The following is a 21,713-nucleotide window of genomic DNA, read 5'->3' as shown; positions in this document are numbered from 1 at the left end:
ACACTTAGATTCACAAGTCTTCAGCCCCTGGCAACCACAGCTCTAAACTTTCTATCTCCATAATTTTGACTTAAGTACCTCATGTAAGTGGAGTCACACAGTTGTCTTTTTGAGATCAGTTGATTCACTTTGCATAATATCCTCAAGATTGATCCATTTTGTTACATATGTCAGAACTTTCTTATTTTAGGGCTATATATATTCTATTGTATGCATATGCTACATTTTGCTTATCTATTCATTCCTTGAGGAATACTTGGCTTGCTTCCACATTTTGGGTAGTATGAATAATCCTGCTGAATATGAAAATAGAAATATCTCTTCAAGACTTTGTTTTCAGTTCTTTTGGATATATACCCAGAAATGGAATTGCTAGGTCATATGGTAATTCAAATTTTTTTTTTTTTGAGAAATCGTCATACTACTTTCTATAATACCCATAACATTTTACATCCCCACCAAACAGGGTACAAGGGTTCCAATTTCTCCACATCCTCATCAACATTTATTATTTTTTCTTTTTTTTTAAATAGTAGCTATCATAATGGGTATAAGTTGGTATCTCACTATAGTTTTGATTTGCATTTCCCTAATGATTAGTGATGTTGAGCATGGTTTCATGTGCTTATTGGCCATTTATATGTCTTCTTTGAAGAAGTGTCTATTTGAGGCTTTTGTCCATTTTTAAATTGTTTTTTTTTTGTTGTTGTTGTTGTTGTGTTCTAGGAGTTCTCTCTATATTCTGGATATTAAGCCCTTATAGGGTATATAATTTGTAAATATTTTCTTCCATTCTATGAGCTGCTTTTTTAGTCAGTTGATATATTCTTTTGGTGAACAATATTTTAAATATTTTATGAAGTCCCGTTTGACTGTATTATTTTTTTGCCTGCACTTTGAAGTCATATCCAATAAATCACTGCCAAATCCAATGTTGTGAAGCTTTTGCCCTGTATTTTCTTCTAAGAGTTTTATAGTTTTAGTTCCTATATTTAAGTATTTGATCCATTTTAAAATTTTAGGTATGGTGTTTAGATAAAGGTACAACTTTATCTCTTTGCATGTGGATATCCAGTTATCCCAGCACCATTTGTTGAAAAGACAAATTCTTCCATTGAATGGTCTTGGCTCCCTCATCAAAAATCATTTGACCCTCATGTGAGGGTTTATTCCTGGCTCTCTATTTTAACCCATTAGTCTAGATGTCTGTTTTTATGCCCATACCACACTGTTTTGATTACTGTACCTATGTAATAAGTTTTGAAACCAGGAAGTGTGAGTCCCCCAGCTCTGTTCTTTTCCAAGATTGTGTTGGTTATTCAGAGTCCCTTGAGATTCCATATGAATTTTAGGATGGATTTTCTTATTTCTGAAAAAAAAAATGCCACTGGGATTTTGGTAGGAATTGCACTAAATCTGTAGATTGCTTTGGTTAGTATGGATATTTTAAATCTTCCATTCCATGAATACGATGTCTTTCCATTTGTCTTTAGTTTCTTTAAGCAATATTTTAGTTTTCAGTGTACATGACTTTTGCCACCTTGACTATGTTCATTCCTATTTTCTTTTTGATGCTATTGAAAATGGAATTAATTTTATAATTTCCTTTTTGGATTGTTCATTGTTAGTGTATAGAATGCAATGGATTTTTGCATGTTGATTTTGTATACTGCTTTGAATTAATCTATTCAGCTATTCTAACAGTGCTGCTGTTGAACGCTGTCATCATCATTGTTATTTGGTGTAATCTTTAGGGTTTTCTACATAAAAGATCATATCATCTGCAAACAGATTTTACTTCTTCTTTTCCAATTTGGATGTCTCTTATTTGTCTTTCTTGCCTAATTGTTCTGGCTAGATCTTCCAGTATTATGTTGAATAGAAGTGGTGAAAGAAGATGTCCTTGCCGTGTTCCTGATCTTAGAGGAAAAGGTTTCACTCTTTTACCATTGAGTACAATGTTTGTTGTGGGTTTTTCATATATGGCTTAGTTTGTAAGAGTGTTGGGTGTTTATCGTCCTATTTTATTGAGTGTCTACCATGAAAGAGTATTGAATTCTGTCAAATGCTTTTTCTGTATCCGTTGAGATGATCATGTTCTTCTCCCCACCCCCATTCTGTTAGTGTGATGTATACATTGATTTTCACATGTTGAATCATCCTTGCATTTCAGAAATAAATCCCACCTGGGGCGCCTGGGTGTCTCAGTCAGTTAAGCATCCGACTTTGGCTCAGGTCATGGTCTCACAGTCTGTGAGTTTCAGCCCTGCATTGGGCTCTGTGCTGACAGCTTAGAGCCTGAAGCCTACTTCAGATTCTGTCTCCCTCTCTGCCACTCCCCTGCTTACGCTCTCTCTCTCTCTAAAATAAACATTTTAAGAAATTAAAAAAAAAAAAAAAAAAAAGAAATACCACTTGGTCCTGGTGTGTAATCCTTCTGATTTGCTGAATTCAATTTGCTGATATTCTGTTGAAGATTTTTGTATCAATGTTCATAAAAGAATTGGGCTGTAATTTTCTTTTAGTGTCTTTGTCTAGCTTTGGTATAAGAGTAATTGTATACATTAAATGGGCAACTGTAGGTAGGGGTGCCTGGCTGGCTAAGTTGGTAGAGCACATGACTCTTGATCTTGGGGTTGTAAGTTTGCCCTCATGGTGGGAGTAGAGATTACTTAAAAATAAAATCTTTTTTTTAATTAAAAAATTTAAAAAAAAATTTAATGTTTATTTTTGAGAGAGAGAAACGAGCAGGGGAGGGGCAGAGAGAAAGGGAGACACAGAATCTGAAGCAGGCTCCAGGCTCCAAGCTGTCAGCACAGAGCCCGACACAGGGCTTGAACTCCCAAACTGCGAGATCTTGACCTGAGCCAGAGTCAGATCCTCAAATGACTGAGCCATCCAGGCGCCCCCAAAATAAAATCTTTAAATAGGTAAGTGTAAAGTATGTGAATTATATCTCAATAAAGCTGTTACCAAAAATCTCATAAACAATCATGAATGAGAGCTGAAACAAGAAAATAATCACAGAAACAAGAAAGTTCACAGGTACTGGACATATTAAATAATAATAATTTGAGTAATGTATTCTGGGTATTGCTCTAAGCACCATAATATGTATTAATTCATAATTCTTACAATACCCTATAAGTTAAATACTATTATTGTTTCCATTTTATAAATGAGGTAACTGAGGCACAGGAATAACTTAGTCAAGATTCCATAACATATACCAAATGGACTCGGGATTTGAAAGTAAGATATTAGGAGTAGGGAATCCATGCCTTTCTATGCTGCAACTATATTGCCCCTTTTAAAAACAAAATAGATATATGCATAATATGATTTAAATAAGAAGGATTGGAAATTTATTAACAAAATAAGAGTACTCTCAAAAATGAGGAGGTAGGTTTAAAAAGTAACCACATAGGGGCTCCTCGGTGGCTCAGCTCGTTGAGCAGCCAACTTCAGCTTGGGTCATGATCTCACAGCTTGTAGGTTTGAGCCCCGTGTTGGGTTCTGCACTGACTGCTCAGAGCCTAGAGCCTCGTTCGGATTCTGTCTCCTTTCTCTCTCTTTCCCTCCCCCACATTTGCGTGTTCCCTCCCTCTCTCTCTCTCTCAGAAATAAACATTAAAAAAATTTTTTTAGCAATCCCTATCAAAATAACACCAACATTCTTCACAGAGCTAGAACAAACAATCCTAAAATTTGTATGGAACCACAAAAGACCCCTAATAGCCAAAGCAATCTTGAAAAAGAAAACCAAAGCAGGAAGCATCAGAATCCCAGACCGCAAGCTGTATTACAAAGCTTGAATCATCAAGACAGTATGGTACTGGCACTAAAACAGATACTCACATCAATGGAAAAGAATAGAGAACCCAGAAATGGACCCACAAATGTATGGCCAACTAATCTTTGACAAAGCAGGAAAGAATATCCAATGGAATAAAAATAGTCTCTTCAGCAAGTGGTGCTGGGAAAACTGGACAGCGACATGCAGAAAATGAACCTCAACCCCTTCTTTACACCATACACAAAAATAAACTCAAAATGGATGAAAGACCTCAGTGTAAGACAGGAAGCCATCAAAATCCTCGAGGAGAAAGCAGGCAAAAACCTCTTTGACCTTGGCCACAGAAACTTCTTATTCAACATGTCTCCCAAAGCAAGGGAAACAAAGTCAAAAATGAACTATTGGGACCAAAATAAAAAGCTTCTGCACAGCAAAGTAAACAATCAGCAAAACTAAAAGGCAACCAACAGAATAGGAGAAGATATTTGCAAATGACATATCAGATAAAGGGTTAGTACCCAAAATCTATAAAGAACTTATCAAACTCAACACCCAAAAAACAAATAATCCAGTGAAGAAATGGGCAAAAGACATGAACAGACACTTCTCCAAAGAAGATACCCAGATGGCCAACCGACACATGAAAAAATACTCAACATCACTCATCATCAGGGAAATACAAATCAAAACCACACTGAGATACCACCTCACCCCTGTCAGAATGGCTAACATTAACAACTCAGGCAACAACAGATGTTGGCGAGGATGTGGAGAAAGAGGATCTCTTTTGCACTGCTAATGGGAATGCAAACTGGTGCAGCCACTCTGGAAAACAGTATGGAGGTTCCTCAAAAAATTAAAAATAGAACTACCTTATGACCCAGCAATTGCACTACTAGGTATTTATCCAAGGGATACAGGTGTGCTGTTTCGAAGGGCACATGCACCCCAATGTTTACAGCAGCACTATCAACAATAGCCAAAGTATGGAAAGAGCCCAAATGTCCACTGATGGATGAATGGATAAAGATGATGTTGTATATATGTGCAATGGAGTATTACTCGGCAATCAAAAAGAATGAAATCCTGTCATTTGCAACTACGTGGATGGAACTAGAGAGTATTATGCTAAGTGAAATTAGACAGACAAAAATATCATATGACTTCACTCCTATGAGGACTTTAAGATACAAAACAGATGAACATAAGGGAAGGGAAGCAAAAATAATATAAAAACAGGGAGGGGCACAAAACATAAGAGATTCTTAAATATGGAGGACAATCAGAGGGTTACTGGAGGGGCTGCGGGAGGGGGGATGGTCTAAATGGGTAAGGGGCATTAAGATATCTACTCCTGAAATCACTGTTGCACAATATGCTAACTTGGATGTAAATTAAAAAAATAAATAATATAAATCATGGAAACAACAACAAAAAAAACCGTAATGGACAAATGATCCACCTACTTCAACAAATAAAGGATGTTAAAAAAAAAAAAAAGAGGGGGAAGAGAGTTGATAATATGATACTTGAGATTTATCAACCAAATGCAAAGTATGGACCCTGTTGAGATCCTAATTCAAACAATTCAACAGTAAAACTTGACCTTTGAGACAGCTGGGAAAATTTGAAAATGCAGTGGATGTCAGTTCCTATCTAGGAATTATTAATTTTGTTAGGTGTGACAAAGGCGTTGTGATTATGTTTATAAAAATTTACTTGTTATAAATTCTTAGGTATTGAGGAAATGATGATCTACCTTAGAAATACCATTGTGGGATGGGCAGATATAATGGAGGTAAAGAGGAAAGGATTTTGACAAATGTTGCATGTAGATTCATGACAGCATCTTACTCTTGCATAGGTGAAAATCTCTACAGTAATAGGTTAATAAAAAACCCTCAGGAAAACATAAGAAATGAAGGTTTAAAGCAGAAATCAATATACAGTAAAACCTTGGTTTGCGAGCATAATTCATTCCGGAAACATGCTTATAATCCAAAGCACTTGTATATCAAAGCGAATTCCCCCATAAGAAATAATGGAAACTCAGATGATTTGTTCCACAACCCAAAAATATTCATATAAAAATGATAACAATACTGTAATATAAGAAAATACAAAAAAAAAAACAAAACCCACCTGTACTTACCTTTGAAAACCTTTGTGGCTGGTGTGAGGGAGATGAGAGGACGATTGTTAGGATGACTTTCACTAGCACTAACAGAATCACTACTATCTATTGGGTTAATAGCATCTTTTTCTATACCATAGCCATTGTATACATTCTCGTGGATATTAACTACAGTACAGTGTTAACAAACACCTGTCTACTGTATTTAACATAACTGGCAATAAGGCAGCAGAGGCAAGGGTCTCTATCTGCAGGCAGCCTGACCTAGAATGAAGCAAAGCATTCCTAAGCTTACTCTTGTATGGAAAAGCAAAGCAGTGTCCATAGGTGCTTTGCAGTGACAAAAAATACACTAATGCCAGTTGTGGGCACCTTACAACGTTCTGAAAAATTACTGATTTCTGCCAAACACCAAGGCCTGGGACTGAGCATCCAAGCATGGGGGGTGATCACCCACAATCCCACTGAGAGAGGAGAAAGAAAACCATTGGCTCCATTGTGATGTGACGTTCAGCATCACATGCTACTCATATTCCAAGACGTCGCTCGTTTATCCAGTTAAAATTTATTAGAAATGTTTGATTGTCTTGTGGGACACTCCCAGAACAAGTTATTCGTAATCCAAGGTTTTACTGTATTACAATACAGAACTTTGGTAAAATTGAGAAGTTGAAGAGCTGGTTTTTTGAAAAACAAAAAATCTCAAGTAATTTTCAGTTAATACAAAGTAGCAGCTGAGTCTACTACTGCATCTGAAAAGAGCAGCTCCTGCAGGCCTTGGTTTGGCTAATCCAACATTTTTTTTTTTTTTTAATTTTTTTAACGTTTATTTATTTTTGAGACAGAGACAGAGAATGAACGGGGGAGGGACAGAGAAAGAGGGAGACACAGAATCGGAAGCAGGCTCCAGGCTCTGAGCCATCAGCCTACTGCCCGACGCGGGGCTCGAACTCACGGACCGCAAGATCATGACCTGAGCTGAAGTCAGACGCTTAACCGACTGAGCCACCCAGGCACCCTGGCTAATCCAACATTTAATCTCCAGACCTTTCCTGACTTTGACTTCGGCATTCTGCCAAGGAAATACACTTATTTTAGGTATTATATGAGGTTGCAGATTCCATAACTCTTTAAGAGTTTTGAGAAAACTGATTCCCGTTTTTATATTTTTGAGAAACTTAACATGGAGTTTTGAAATGTAGAAGAGCTTCATCTTATCATTCACTTTGAACTGTAAGTCTGTTGTCTGTGATGTAACATAGCTGCTATGATAAACATCTGACATACAGCCTTTAAAAAATACATGGATATGAAATACTTGTCCTAAGAGGAAACACTGCACATATTCACAATTCTTTAAAACTTCTAAAGGCTAACCATTTCTAAGGCACATTTACTTTTCACACAACACCTCTCTCACAAGGAAACCAGAACAGGAATTCTTTGCTAGAAGCCCAGTAATGCTCTGTGACTCAGGTTCACAGTCAGTAACGGAGATTCCCAGCTGAGTTACCCTTGTCCTTGCAGATCTAAATTAAAGGGAAGCCCCAGACCTACTCTGCTTTAGCTCCAAATTCCAAATTCCTCCATGTCCCAGTGTCTTTGGCCTAATCCTAATTGGAATTTGCTGACACCTTCAGTTTAACAGACCAAAAAACAAACAAACAACCTCCACCCCACCACAAATAGTACTCATCAGACCCATCTGCTCCCTCTGCAAAACAGGTCTGTTTAGCAGCAACATAAAAGATCATTAACCCCATTACACAATGGAACATGAGTATGATCCAAGTTTTAAAAACAAACAAAACCTCCAGAGCAGAAAAGCCAGGAGGCTTTGAACCCTAAAGGCAATGAGACTCTTCCCTGATCCCTCACTGGGAATCCAAGCACATAAAAAAATGCTTATAAATATTTTTATATGAACAGGATTAATTAATAATCTCAACCTATTCACCCCTAAATTTGCTCATAAATTTAGCCTTTGATTGTTCTTTCTTTAACCCATGCCCCATCTCCGTTTAGATTGCAGATCAACTGAGGCTATTATAAAGCTCCTTGGGGTAAGAAGGCTCAAAAAACACAAAGGGAAAAGGCCAATAGCAGGAATGCTATAAACATTTCATTTTATTTATTTATTTTTTAAGAAAAGTAGCTTCAGAAAAAGAAGAAAATAATCTAGATCATTTATTTATATATATATATATACTTTTTAATAAAAACCTTTACATAATCTTCATGCATAAAGACCTAGAGGTGGCCATGTTGTCTGTGACAGACCTAATACCAGCTGTCACAGGTCTTTACCTGGGACTCCCCATAGCTGGCAGCAGTGTAGCAAAGGCCCTCCACTAAAGCCCCTAAAGCCCAGCTCCTTGCCTGCCTCAGTAATGGTTTTATGTTCTAGGACTGTAGACAATGGGTAGGAAATGCTTTGGGCTAGAAGAGAAAGGATGAGGAGGGCTACCCAACCTGCCATGTTTTATCCAAACTCTTCAGGGAAATCCAGAATGGAGGCCTAGCAAGATGACTGAAAACCAGGGATCAAACTGAGTTCTGGAGCTTCCCAGAGACATGGGGTCTGTGACCAAGAGTTCCTGCACATGGTAGCAGGAAAGGTTTGGTGTTCATGCAACATTCAAGGCAGAACAAACAAGCCTTGAAGATTCATCCCTCCACGGCAGGCACTCACTTCTACCCTAAATGAGTCAGAAAGACCCTGTTACTGCTTCCTAACTCAGTCCAACCCTCTTTGGACTCTAAAACAGTGTCAAGTCATCAACCCACTTAAGAGACAGATTCTCCTTCCTTGTGTGGATAGTTCATCTGTTAAGGAAGGACAGTCTTTGATTAACACATTTGTCCTAGTATAAAAGGGCTGAGGTAGGAGTAGGGTAGCAGGCTGGCATGGAGGGCCACAAGATCCAGAATGGCTGAGAGTGGAAAAGGATTCCCTGGTTCTCTGGGGGGGGATTCTGCCAAAGGTGTTTTATTGATCATTTTTCAAAAGAAAAAAAAAAAAAAAAGAATGGTTTTTTAAGGATGGTAAAAAGAGGCTTGACTCCTTTTTGGGTTCCAAAAGCCCTTACGTTTTGTTCAGTAAGAAAAGCCCTGAACAAATGGAGGCTGCTGCTTGGGGCAGCAGGAAAACAGGATGGATTCCACAGCTAACCAAGAGAATGGCAAACAGTGCCAATCAACTCAATGCAAAGGATCTTTGTGTGGTGAGTGTGAACAAGCATGTGAGTGTGTTGGGAGGAACTTGGGGTTCACTGGCTTCCAACAGTCAATTCTCGCAGGTAGGACTGTGTGAGACCACGCAGTTCCTCCAAGGCATAGTCCTCAGGCATGGGGAGTCGGCCAACGTGGGGAGCCAAGAGACGCAAAGGGACTCGCTGAGGGTCTGGTGTTGAGTCGGAGGTTGCATCAGGGGCATGCCGAAGGCTCCATACCACCCGCAGCAGGTTGGCTACACGTTTGGCCATGTCTGGAGAGAAAAAAAATGGAGTGGGGACCAAGGATGAGGGGTGGGAAGGGAGGGCATCAGGGCAGAGGTATAATAATCATAAAGACAGGAAACATGCAGGCAGGAAGCAGGGAAAGGATGGAGGCTTACCTGACTGGGCCAGGCGATCCTTGGCATTGTAACACTGGATCTGCTGTATGCGGTTGCACAGTGAGGTCACTTTGGTGTGTAACTGCTCCATCTCATAAACTGAGCAATCCATCTACAAAGAAGCAGAGAAACCAGTTAGGCCAAGAGGAGGTCCCCTCACCCAATTCTATCCATAGACTGACTATGCAATGCTCTGAAACAACAGAGAAAACCCGCGAAACTGACTGGCAGTGTCATGTAACCACTATACAGCCTAATCACTGAGGACAAGGCGCAACCTCAGCAGTAATCCACCAGAGGAAAGTAACATATAGTACATAGAGCCCCAGAATGGACAAGTCTGGAGATTAGCATTCATGAACCATTTTAACTAGCAAGCTTTAACATGGCACCAAAAATACAGATAAATCTGGGCTCAGAGAAATTGTATGACTTTTTAAGAATGCACAGTAAGTAAAAAGTGGAGCCCAAACTAGTATTTAATTTCGGTATCCTAACTCCAAGTTCACAACCCTCTCTAAAATACCACAGGGCCCTCTTCTCACTGTATGCCCTCTATGCGTCGCGATCCATTCCTATGGCTTCAATTATGATTAATGTGCTGATGATTACTAAATCTTTAGCTTAATATTCCAATTTTCCACTCCCCTTTCCAGGGCCACTTACCCTAGCTGAGGTTATCATTACTTAAGACCTTGATCACTATCTTCAGTGTCATCCCCATTACATCCTTTTCCCTACCATCTATCCGGTAGCCAGAGTGACCTTTCTAAAAAGCAAGTCTGTATTTTTACTCTTTTTATTTTTGTTAACGTTTATTTATTTTTGAGAGACGGAAAGAGACAGAGTGTAAGCAGGGGAGGGGAAGACAGAGAGGGAGATTCAGAGTCTGAAGCAGGCTCCAGGCTCTGAGCTGTCAGCAGAGAGCCCAATGTGGGGCTTGAACCCACGAACCGGGTGATCATGACCTGGGCCGAAGTCAATTGCTTAACCAACTAAGCCACTCAGGAACCCCTGTATTTTTATTCTTTAAAAAAAAATTTTTTTTTAGTTCATTTATTTAAGTAATCTCTACCCCCAGTGTGGGGCTCCAACTCATGACCCTGAGATCAAGAGTTGCATGCTCTTCCAACTCAGCCAGCCAGGAACCCTGTATTTTTTATTCTTTATTATGTTCTGAATACTTTCCAGCAGCATCTTATTCCTGTTTGTCTCACATGTGACTCTTGGTTAGCCCTCCTCTCTCAAACTCTTACATTAACTATACTAATACCTCCTCCTTCACCAAATGCTCCTTCAACCCTTCCACGAAGTATCTCTCTCATTGAATCTATTTTTGGGCTTTGCAGAATCTACCATTTAACACCTCTACAAGTACTTTTTTATCCAAAATAATCCAGTCTTCAACTGGACTTCTAAAGGTGGTAAATAAAATGAGGTCTTTGCTCTCAAGAAATTCATAGAAAATAAAGAAACCATTGGAAATAAATCTTAAAGAATCATAAGCTATGCAGATGAATCAAAGAGGGTAATGTGGTAGAAAAACTGGATGGCTACTTCAGATTGGGGGATCAGGAAAGGATTCCTTGAGGAAGGTCATATCTAACTAGAGACCTTAATAACGAGAGGGTCAAGCTTTCTAGGCCAAGAGAACAGCTAAAACTACAAGATGGGAATGCAAAGAATGGTAAAATGCAGTTTAAAAAAATTTTTTTTCTAATGTCTATTTTTGAGAAAGACAGCAAGTGGGGGGAGGGGCAGAAAGAGGGAGACAGAATCCGAAGCAAGTTCCAGGTTCTGAGCTACCAGCACAGAGCCTAACACAGGGCTCAAACTCATGAACTGCGAGATCATGCCCTGAGCTGAAGTCAGATGCTCAACCAACTGAGCGCTATCCAGGTACCTGGGTGCAGAGTTTAAAAGCAGTTTAAAATGCAGAGTTTAAAGAGGAGAATAGAAAAAGATAAAACTGGAGAGGTTTTATATACCAGTGGATCATAACTGGGGTCCTTAGAATTTTGAAAGTCTGTGAACTTGGACTGGGAAAAATTTTTACTAAAATTTTTTTTTACTAAAAATTAGCATTTAATTATTAATGTGGATGTCAAGCAATAACTGTGACTTTGTCATCAGCAGAAATCACAGCTATTTTCATATTACATTACAGTTGTTAGTGATTTTTAAATGTAGTATTTCAAAATTAGAGTAGTTAGAAGATCCACTGCTGAGCTTGTTATTTAAGATCTTAATAAAGCAGTTATTACTTACTATAAGTTCTTAATATTTTGGTAACTATATTTTAACATAACTGGTTTCTTTTGTAATCCCATGTATTCAAATTTTTGCAACAAAACACATTAGACAGCCATCCATGGGCTTTACCAGACTGTCAAGGAGGTCCATGGCACGAAAAAGGTAAGAATTATTCATGCAGAGCTTTTAAGACTTCCTAAGGAGCACTTTATTCTAAGTGAAATGACAAGCCCCTGGAATGATTTTAGAGTGAGATTATATGATTTGTATATTAGATCACTCTGGGGCACGTGGGTGGCTTAGCCAGTTAAGCGTCTGACTCTTGATTTCAGCTCAGATCATGATCTCCTGGTCAGGAGATCGAGCCCTGCATTGGGCTCTGTGCTGACAGTGCTGAGGCCTGCTTGGGATTCTCTTTCTCTGCGCCTCCTCCACTCATTCACTCTCTCAAAATAAATAAACGTTAAAATAAAAATTAAAAAAAAAAAAAAAAAAAAGAGGATCACTTTGGTTGCTGTGTGGAAATAAATTGTAAAGGAACAAGTGTAGAAGCAGGGAGGCCAATTAGGTGTCTACTACAGCAGTCCAGGTGAGAGATTTTGTGATTTTACTACATCTACACGGTTTCCCTTTCCACTCCACACACCAATACTTACTCTTATTAAAAGTTCGCTGGAAGCACTACGATCTCTCTGACCTCTAGACTCATACTTACACTATTCTCTCTGCTAAAGCATTCTGTCCCACCCATCCTTCTTTTTCATCTGAAAGAAATGAGACTCACTTCTAGAAAGCCTTACTATAACCCTCAGACTGGGTTAGGTACTCAATTTATGTGTTGCTGTAAGATACTCTGTGCTTAATCGTTACACGTACCATTCTATAGTAACTGTTGGTTTACCTGGAAATATCTTCCTCAACAAAATTATTACTTTGGTAAGGGTAAAACATACAGTACTGCTTACCTTCATATCCCCCAAATCCACCAGTGCTTGGGACATAGTAAGTTCTCAATAACTAGATTGTGTTAAAGTATTAATGTTCAACTAGAAAAGAGTTTTCTTCAGTGATAATTTAGGGATGATGCTCTTAATCCATCTTAAACATGTAGCAAATAAGTTATGCATATTATGTGCCAGGCACTATACTAGTAGTGGGAATTCTGATAAGGGTAACAGATAATAATTACTAAGCACTTAGTATATATAAAGTAGTCTGCTAAAACACAGTGTATTTTGTTTAAGCTTTGTGACAACTGTCAGTATCTATGATAATCTGTGCCATTAACTTATTTGCTTAAGGTCACATAGCTAATGAGTGAGAACCATTAATTGAATCTAACAGTTTGGCTCTAGAACTCGATTCTTAACCTCTATGTTCTATTACCTTTAATCTTAAAGAAGATCTCCCCAAAAGGTGCTCATGATAACTGCAAGACAGATGTAGATAAGTAACTAAAATACAGTTAGTAGACTAATGTACCAAGTGCTTTGGTAGTAAAAAATAAAGTGCAATAAACATTTCTTGGGGAAAACGAGAACAAAATAGAGCTTACAGCAATGTAAATTTTTTTTTAAGGTTATTTTGAGAGAGAGGGGGCTATGGGCATAGAGGTAGAGGGAGACAGACAATCCCAAGCAGGCTCTGTGCTATGACCACACAGCCCCATGTAGGGAGGTCTCCATCCCAGGAACCAGGAGATCATGACCTGAGCAGAAACCAAGAGTCAGATGCTTAACTGAATGAGCCACCCAGGTGCCCCCAGCAATGCAGATCTTAAAGGATGAATGTATGTGTGCTCAAGAGTGAAATAAAACAAATTCTGCTGGAAACTCCATGAGTAATTTAGTGTGATTAGAGAAGGTGGCATCTGGAATGTGGGGGTAACACTAGTAGGAATAAGCAGGAGTGAAAGGTAAAAGCCTTTATATGGGCTTTAATTCTATATTCCAGAGTTTGGTCTTTGTGCTATAAGCAATGGAGGTCTCTCTTATGATCTTATCAAGACTGACCCCAATACATTTTAATGAAGACTAAAAAAACTGTTAATATATGCAATTTTAAACATGCCAAATGATGTATGAAACTACCTTCACCAAATCTCTGACCTTCCTATCTCTCTCATCCCTGAGTTGTTCACTCAAACTAGGGCTAGACAAGGGGAGACTATGGACAAGCCTCGGGCATGTCTACTGTACGTACCACTGGTAATAAGTACAAAACAGAAGTTTTTTTTAAGTTTTGATACAGGTGTCATAGTGATTACAGCAAATTAGCCTCATCAAAACATCCCTTTTGCACTGACCATTCTATCTTTGCCATTAAGTTTTTCAAGTGGTCGCTCAGGCCTTTTGAGGTCTCTGTGGCTTTAACGGCCAGGGAAAAGGAAAACCAAGCAGTAGTTCAAAGACTCAGGTACCTGCTGTATCTGGTGAAGCATCTCCATGACCCGAATATAGTCCAAGTAAACAAGTCCTGATGTTTCCCAGTCCTGGATTAGGCTGCTGCGCTCTGGAGGTGCCAGGTCTTCCAAGAACCCCTTCAGGTAGTCATAGTTCTCATTAATGATGGCATCTGAAGAAACAAAATATTAAGCACTATGTCTGCACAAGTATATGGTTCTCAAAAGTACACAGATGACATGACAGAAATCCAAAACAGGAAGGAAGGGGAAATAATGTTGGGTCGAACTAGAGAATTGCACAGATATTTCAAGTAGATATCTTGAAATTCTCCAAAGAAAAATGTGAAAAAGTTCTTGCTTCAGTTCCCCAAACAGAGACATCTGGGTGTTTTTTTCTGTTTTCTTTTTCTTCCTTTTTTTTTTTCCTTTAATTTATTATTTATTTTTGAGAAGAAGAGGGTATGAGCCAGGGAGGGGCAGAGAGGAAGGGAGAATCTCAAGCAGGCTCTGCGCTGTCAGTGCAGAATCTGACATGGGGCTAGAACTCATGAAACTGTGAGATCATGACCTGAGCTGAAATCAAGAGTCGGATGCTTAACCAACTGAGCCACCCAGGCACCCCTCTGTTTTCTTTCTTGAGACATAATTGACCTATAACATTATGTTAGTTTCAGATACACAACATAACAATTCAATACTTGGATATATCGCAAAACGATCAACCACAATGTCTGGTTATGTTACCATACAGAATTATTTTTTTCTTCTGATGAGAACTTTTAAGATTTACTCTATTAGCAACTTTCTTTTTTTTAAAGATTTTATTTCTAAGTAACCTCTACACCCATTGTGGGGCTTGAACTCACAACCCCAAGACCAAGAGTTGCATGCTCCACTGACTGAGTCAGCCTGGCTCCCCCGCTATTATTAGCAACTTGCAAATATGCAACACAGTATTATTAACTATGGTTGCCATGCTGTATATTTCATCCTCATGACTTATTTATTTTGTAATTGGAAGTTTGTATCTTTTGACTCCCTTATTCATTTTGCCCACTTCCACCTCCCACCTCCCACCTCTCTGGCAACCACCAATCTGTTCTCTGTATCTATAAGCCTTTTTTTTTTTTTTTTTCTTATTTTAAAGATTCCCCAGATAATGTGATATCATGCAGTATTTGTCTTTCTCTGACTTAGCATAATGCCTTGAGGTCCATCCATATTGTTGCAAATACTAAGATTTCATTCTTATTTATGGCTGAATAATAATCCATTGCCTATATATACAATACACACACACACACACTGTTTTCGTTATCCATCCACTGATAGACACTTAGGTTGTCTCCCTATCTTGGCTACTGTAAATAATGCTGCAATGAATATGGAGTTTCATGTATCTTTTTGAGTTGTGTTTTCATTTTTTTTTTTGGATAGCTACCTGGAAATGGAATGACTGAATCATATGGTAGGTAGTTCTATTTTTAACTTTCTTTTCTTTTTTCTTTTTTAATGTTTATTTACTTTTTTATTTAAAAAATTGTTTTTACATTTATTTTTGAGAGACAGAGAGAGACCGAGCACAAGTGGGGGAGAGGCAGAGAGAGGAGGAGACAGAATCCGAAGCAGGCTTCCAGGCTCTGAGCTGTCAGCACAGAGCCTGACGTGGACCCGAACTCATAAATCGTGAGATCCTGACCCGAGCCGAAGTAGAATGCTTAACCGATTCGGCCACCCAGGCACCCCAATGTTTATTTTATTTACTTTTTGAGAGAGCAAGAGACACAGTGTGAGTGGGGAGAGGTAGAGAGAGGGGGAGACACAGAATCTGAAGTAGGCTCCAGGCCCTGGACTGTCAGCACAGAGCCCGAAGTGGGGCTTGAACTCACAAACCGCGAGATCATGAGCTGAGCCAAAGTTGAATGCTTAACAGACTGAGGGGCCCAGGTGCCCCTATTCTTAATTTTCTGAGGAACCTCCATATTGTTTTCCATAGCGGCTGCACCAATTTACATGTCCGCTAACAGTGCACAAGGGTTCCCTTTTCTCCACATCCTCACCAGCCTTATTTATTTTTTTTGACAACAGCAATTTTAACAGGGATGAGGTGGTATCTCACTGTGGTTTTGATATGCATTTCTGATTAGTGGCACATATCATTTCATGTAACTGTGAGCCATCTATATATATCTTATTTAGGAAAATGTCTACTCGATACTCTGCCTATTTTTTTTTTTAATTTTTTAATCTTTACTTATTTTTGAGAGAGAGAGAGAGAGAACAAACGAGCGAGCAGGGGAGAAACTGAGAGAGAGGGAGACACAGAATCCAAAGCAGGTTCTAGGCTCCGAGCTGTCAGCACAGAGCCTGATGTGGGGCTCGAACTCACGAACCATGAGATCATGACCTGATAGTCAGATGCTCAACCGACTGAGCCACCCAGGCATTTTCCTCTGCCTATTTTTCAATCAGGTTTTTTTTGGTTATTTTTAGGAGTTCTTTAAATTTTTTTTTTAAACATTTATTTTTGAGAGACAGAGCATTAGTAGGGGAGGGGCAGAGAGAGAGGGAGACACAGAATCTGAAGCAGGCTCCAGGCTCTGAGCTGTCAGCACACAGCCTGAAGCAGGGCTTGAATTCACAAACCACGAGATCATGACCTGAGCTGAAGTCAGACACCCAAATGACTGAGCCACCCAGGTGCTGCTTTTAGCTTGATGTAGTCCCATTTATTTCTGCTTTTGTTGCCTTTGCTTTTGGTGTCACATCCCCCCCAAAAAAAAAAAAAAAAAAAAAAAATCATCATCAAGATGGATGTCAAGGAGCTTACTACCTATGTTTTCTTCTAGTTTTATGCCTTCAGGTCTTACAGTTCAAGTCTTTATCCATTTTGAGTTAACTTTTGTATATGGTGTAAGACAATGGTCCAGTTTCATTATTTTGCATATGGCTGTCCAGTCTTCCCAATGCCATTTATTGAAGACTGTATATTCTTGGCTCTTTTGTCATAAATTGACCACATACGTGTGGGTTTATTTCTGGGCTTTCTACTCTTGATTTTAAAGTTTATTTTTTAGATTTAAGACACAGAGAGCACAAACAGAGAGGGGAGGGGCGGGGAAGAGAATCCTAAGCAGAGCCCAACATGGGGCTTGAACTCATGAATGTGGGATCATGACCTGAGTTGAAATCAGGAGCGGACACTTAATCGACTGAGCCACCCAGGCACCCCCTGGGCTCTCTACTCTGTTCCAATGATCTATGTGTCTGTTTTCAGGCCTATACCATACTGTTTTAGTTTCTTACAGCTTTGTAACTGAATTTGAAATCAGGGAGTGTGATGTCTCCAGCTTTGTTCTTCGTTCTCAAGATCACTTTGGCTACTGGAGGTCTTTTGTGGTTCCACGCATATTTTAGAGTTGTTTGTTCTACTTTTGTGAAAAATGCCACTGGAATTTTGGCAGAAATTGCACTGAATCTGTAGACTGTTTTAGTAGATCGATATTTTAACAATATCAATTCTTCCAATCCACAAGCATGGAATATCTTTCCATTTCTTTGTGTCTTTAATTTCCTTTAATCACTGTCATAGTTTTTAGGGTATAGGTCTTTGATCTCTTTGGTTAAATTTATTCCTAGGTATTTTATTCTTTTAGATGCAATTGAAAACAGGATTGTTTTCTTAATTTCTCTGATAGTTCATTATTAGTATATGGAATTGCAACAGATTTCTATATATTGATTTTGTATCCTGCAATTTACTGAATTCATTTATTCCAAGAGTTTTTTTGGTGGAGTCTTCAGGGTTTTCTATATATAATCATCATGTCATCTGCAAACGATATAGTTTTATTTCTTCCTTTCCAGTTTGGATGCCTCTTATTTATTTTTCTTGACTAACTGCTCTGACTAGGACTTCCAATATTATGTTGAACAAATGTGGTGAAAGTGGGCATCCTTGTCTTCTTCCTGATCTTAGAGGAAAAGCTGAAAGCTTTTCACCATTGAATATGATGTTAGCTGTGGGTTTGTCATATATGGCCTTTATTATTGAGGTATGCTCCTTCTATGACAACTAGTTTTTATCATAAATGGATGCTGAATTTGTCAAATACTTTTCCTGCATCTCTTGAGACAATCATAGGATTTTTACCTTTCATTTTATTAGTATGGTGTATCACACTGTTTGGTTAAACCATCCCTGTTATAAATCCCATTTGATCATGGTGTATAATCCTTTTAATGTATTGCTGAATTCGGTTTGCTAATAATATGCTGAGAATTTTTACATCTATGTTCATCAGGAATATTGGTCTGTACCAATATGGTTTTTCTTATGATATCCTTGTCTGGTTTGATATTAGGATAATGCTGACCTTATAAAATGAGTTTGGAAGTATTCTCCTCTCTTCTATTTTTTGGAAGAGTTTGAGAAGGATTGGTATTAATTCTATGTTAGGTAGAATTCACTAGTGAAGCCATCTGGTCCAGGACTTTTATTTGTAGGGAGTTTTTTTTGTTTTGTTTTTTTTTAATTTTTTTTAACATTTATTTATTTTTGAGACAGAGAGAGACAGAGCATGAACAGGGGAGGGGAAGAGAGAGAGGGAGACACAGAATGTGAAAAAGGCTCTAGGCTCTGAGCTGTCAGCACAGAGTCTGACGCGGGGCTCGAACTCACGGACCGTGAGATCATGACCTGAGCCGAAGTCGGACACTTAACCGACCAAGCCACCCAGGCGCCCCAAGGGAGTTTTTTGATTACCAATTCAATCTGTTTTACTAGTAACTGGTCTGTTCAGATTTTCTATTTCTTCATGATTCAGTCTTAGAAGGCTGTATGTTTCTAGGAATTTATCCAATTCTTCAAGATTGCCCAATTTGTTGGTATGTACCTGTTCACAGTAGTCTCTTAATGATCCTTTGTATTTCTTTTTTTTTTTTTTTAATTTTTTTTTTTTTTCAACGTTTATTTATTTTTGGGACAGAGAGAGACAGAGCATGAACGGGGGAGGGACAGAGAGAGAGGGAGACACAGAATCGGAAACAGGCTCCAGGCTCCGAGCCATCAGCCCAGAGCCTGACGCGGGGCTCGAACTCACGGACCGTGAGATCGTGACCTGGCTGAAGTTGGACGCTTAACCGACTGCGCCACCCAGGCGCCCCAGATCCTTTGTATTTCTAAGGTATCAGTTATCTCTTTTTTAATTTTGGTGAATAAAATTCCCTAAGTACACGAAGAGTTTAACATAATTCATGCATATCAAGCATATCCTTGGCAAATGGTGACGTAACAATATTGCTGTCAACCTGTCCCTCTAGCCTCTCCAGGCCACGTTTCCTCTGCACAGAGAACTCTTGCAAGTGTAATCTGATGCAAGACCTCAAAGTCCCATAGAGAATATCATCTCTGGCCAGACTAATCATGGCATTCAGAGACTGGAAGAATTTGGGGTAATTTCAGGAGACACGGGCCCTAGGAGGACTCACCAGAAGCTAAGTGCCTGATGATGAGTTTGTGGCAGCGGTTCCAGTGTCCAGCTTTAAACAAATAGAGGGCCTCCAAATGCTTGTCAGATTCCATGTGTGCTCTCACTGCTTTGGCCTCATTAATCCACTCAGCAGGCACACAAAGCTTTTGGGTCAGGAAAGTCTCCTTAGCCCAAGACTCAGGGGTCTCCAATAGTTGGCAGTGCCGGGTAAGCAGCTCTCGAACAGCATTCTCACGCACGCTGTAAGAAGAAAGACAATGCTGAATAAATTCTATCTTCGTTGATGGAGAAGACTGCCTCAGACAATGCAGAGTGATCCATGGGATAGTCTCTCAAACTGCAAGTCTTAACCCTTATTGGACTTCAAACTTCACTTAAAAAAAAAAAAAAGTCACCATATCTACATTTATTTTTTAAATGAAATAGTATCTAAGCACGTTATATTTTCATGATCAAAAAAGTCTGAAAACTAATACTCTAGGAAAGGTTGTCTAGGGCTAAGAAAAGGCTTTCCCTTTCTTTTCCTTATTTTCTTTCTTGTAACAGGAGATGAAGGACTAGGATAGGAGAATGCTATTCTGCACAGAGCAGTTGTTTGCAGTTCATTCCCAACCTTCTTCCTTCCTTTTCTCCCATATGGTCAGTACAAGTAAACAAAGTAGTTTTTAAAGGTAAGGCCTCTTCCAGGTCCTTGTTTGCTTTTTTTTTCCCCTTCAAAACTACCAACTTTCCTAATTCATTTCTCTCTACCTCTAGATTTAGGCTACCCTCATTCTTTCTGATCTCACGTCCCCTTAGAGTCCTTATCTATCTGGGCCAAAGGACCAGCCATTTAAATTTCAAATCCAAACAAGTATTCTCATTTTAGATTCTTTTCTGAACACCTTTCAAGGCTTTTCAAGGACCCCCCAATCTCATCTTAACTGTTTCTTTTTAAAAATTCTTTATCAGGGGCACCTGGCTGGCTCAGTAGGGGGTGGTGAGTTTGAGCCCCATATTGGATACAGAGATGACTTGAATAAATTAAATAAATAAACAGAAATAGGATCTGCTTGAGCCTACTCTGAATCATCAGTTTTATTAGCCAGACTTTTAACCTCTGAAATTCCCCATGAATTTATTTAAATAAACTCAAAGGAAAAGTATGAAATAATTTTGCTTCCTGGTAAGGGAGAAGAGGAGAAATTCCTTTAAGGGAAGGCTGTGCTAGATGCTTTATACTTCTACTCTCTTTCTGTAAAAAAAAAAAAAAAAAAAAAAAGTTGAATTAAGCAATCTCAATGCCCATCATGGGGCTCAAACTCATGACCCAAATGAAGATCAAGAGTCACACACTTGGCTAAGTCAACTTTTCCTCCTTTAATCCCACAACCACCTTTGATTAGATACAGATTAATATTATGATTTTATAGATAAAGAGTAAGCTTTACTCCAGGTCAAAGTGAGTACATGATGGATCTAGAACTGAGGCAAGTCTGACTACAAAACTCAACTCCTTTTCACACTGTATCACATGACAGTTAATGCAGCATAATGATTAAGAGCACAGACTCTGGATGTCTTGAGTTGGAAGACTCTGCCATTTACTAGCTATGTGACCTTGAGCAAAAGTTACTCTCTCCCTGCCTTGGGCTGCTCATCTGTAAAACACAGATTGTAAGAGTGTTACTTTATAAAGTCATTATGAGCACTAATTTTGATATAAAGTATTTACAACAGAGTGTATATCCATATAAAAGTACTATGCAACAAAGTACTATATAAATGTTTTTGTTACTAGTGTAATGCCATGCTACTACCATTAACAGGAAAAAAAATCTCCATCAATTTATCTCATTCACACCATGGAGAAAAGGCGATTTCAGGATAGAGAACCAAATCCTAACACACCTAAGTAAGGATATATTGGTAAATATGATGCTACCAAACTTGAGGGGTAGGCATGGGTGGATGGCAAGGGAAGGCCAGAGAGGGAGAAAGGCAACAGAGAGAAAAAGTCAGGGAAGCTCCCTGCCAAC

General features: G+C 38.9%; 1 protein-coding gene across 6 annotated transcripts in view; it reads right to left on the bottom strand.

The window, feature by feature from the left end:
- Window positions 1-8,039: 8,039 nt before the first annotated feature.
- NUP98 (nucleoporin 98 and 96 precursor) overlaps window positions 8,040-21,713 on the bottom strand; it is a 115,482-nt gene continuing 101,808 nt past the window's right edge. For all 6 annotated transcript variants that reach the window (XM_019449626.2, XM_019449623.2, XM_019449630.2 and 3 more), the window contains 4 exons: window positions 19,694-19,935; window positions 14,219-14,373; window positions 9,547-9,658; window positions 8,040-9,417 (listed from right to left, as the gene is read on the bottom strand). In XM_019449626.2, the coding sequence (XP_019305171.1) occupies window positions 9,200-9,417; window positions 9,547-9,658; window positions 14,219-14,373; window positions 19,694-19,935 (727 nt within the window). In that variant the 3' untranslated portion in view covers window positions 8,040-9,199. The remainder of the gene's footprint in view (window positions 9,418-9,546; window positions 9,659-14,218; window positions 14,374-19,693; window positions 19,936-21,713) is intronic.

The sequence above is a fragment of the Panthera pardus genome, unplaced genomic scaffold (genome assembly GCF_024362965.1).
Source record: "Panthera pardus isolate Hobbes unplaced genomic scaffold, ASM2436296v1 HiC_scaffold_12, whole genome shotgun sequence".
In the NCBI taxonomy this organism is placed as follows: domain Eukaryota; kingdom Metazoa; phylum Chordata; class Mammalia; order Carnivora; family Felidae; genus Panthera; species Panthera pardus.
Note: the sequence above shows the minus strand (reverse complement) of the source record. Positions and strands in the feature narration are given on the sequence as shown.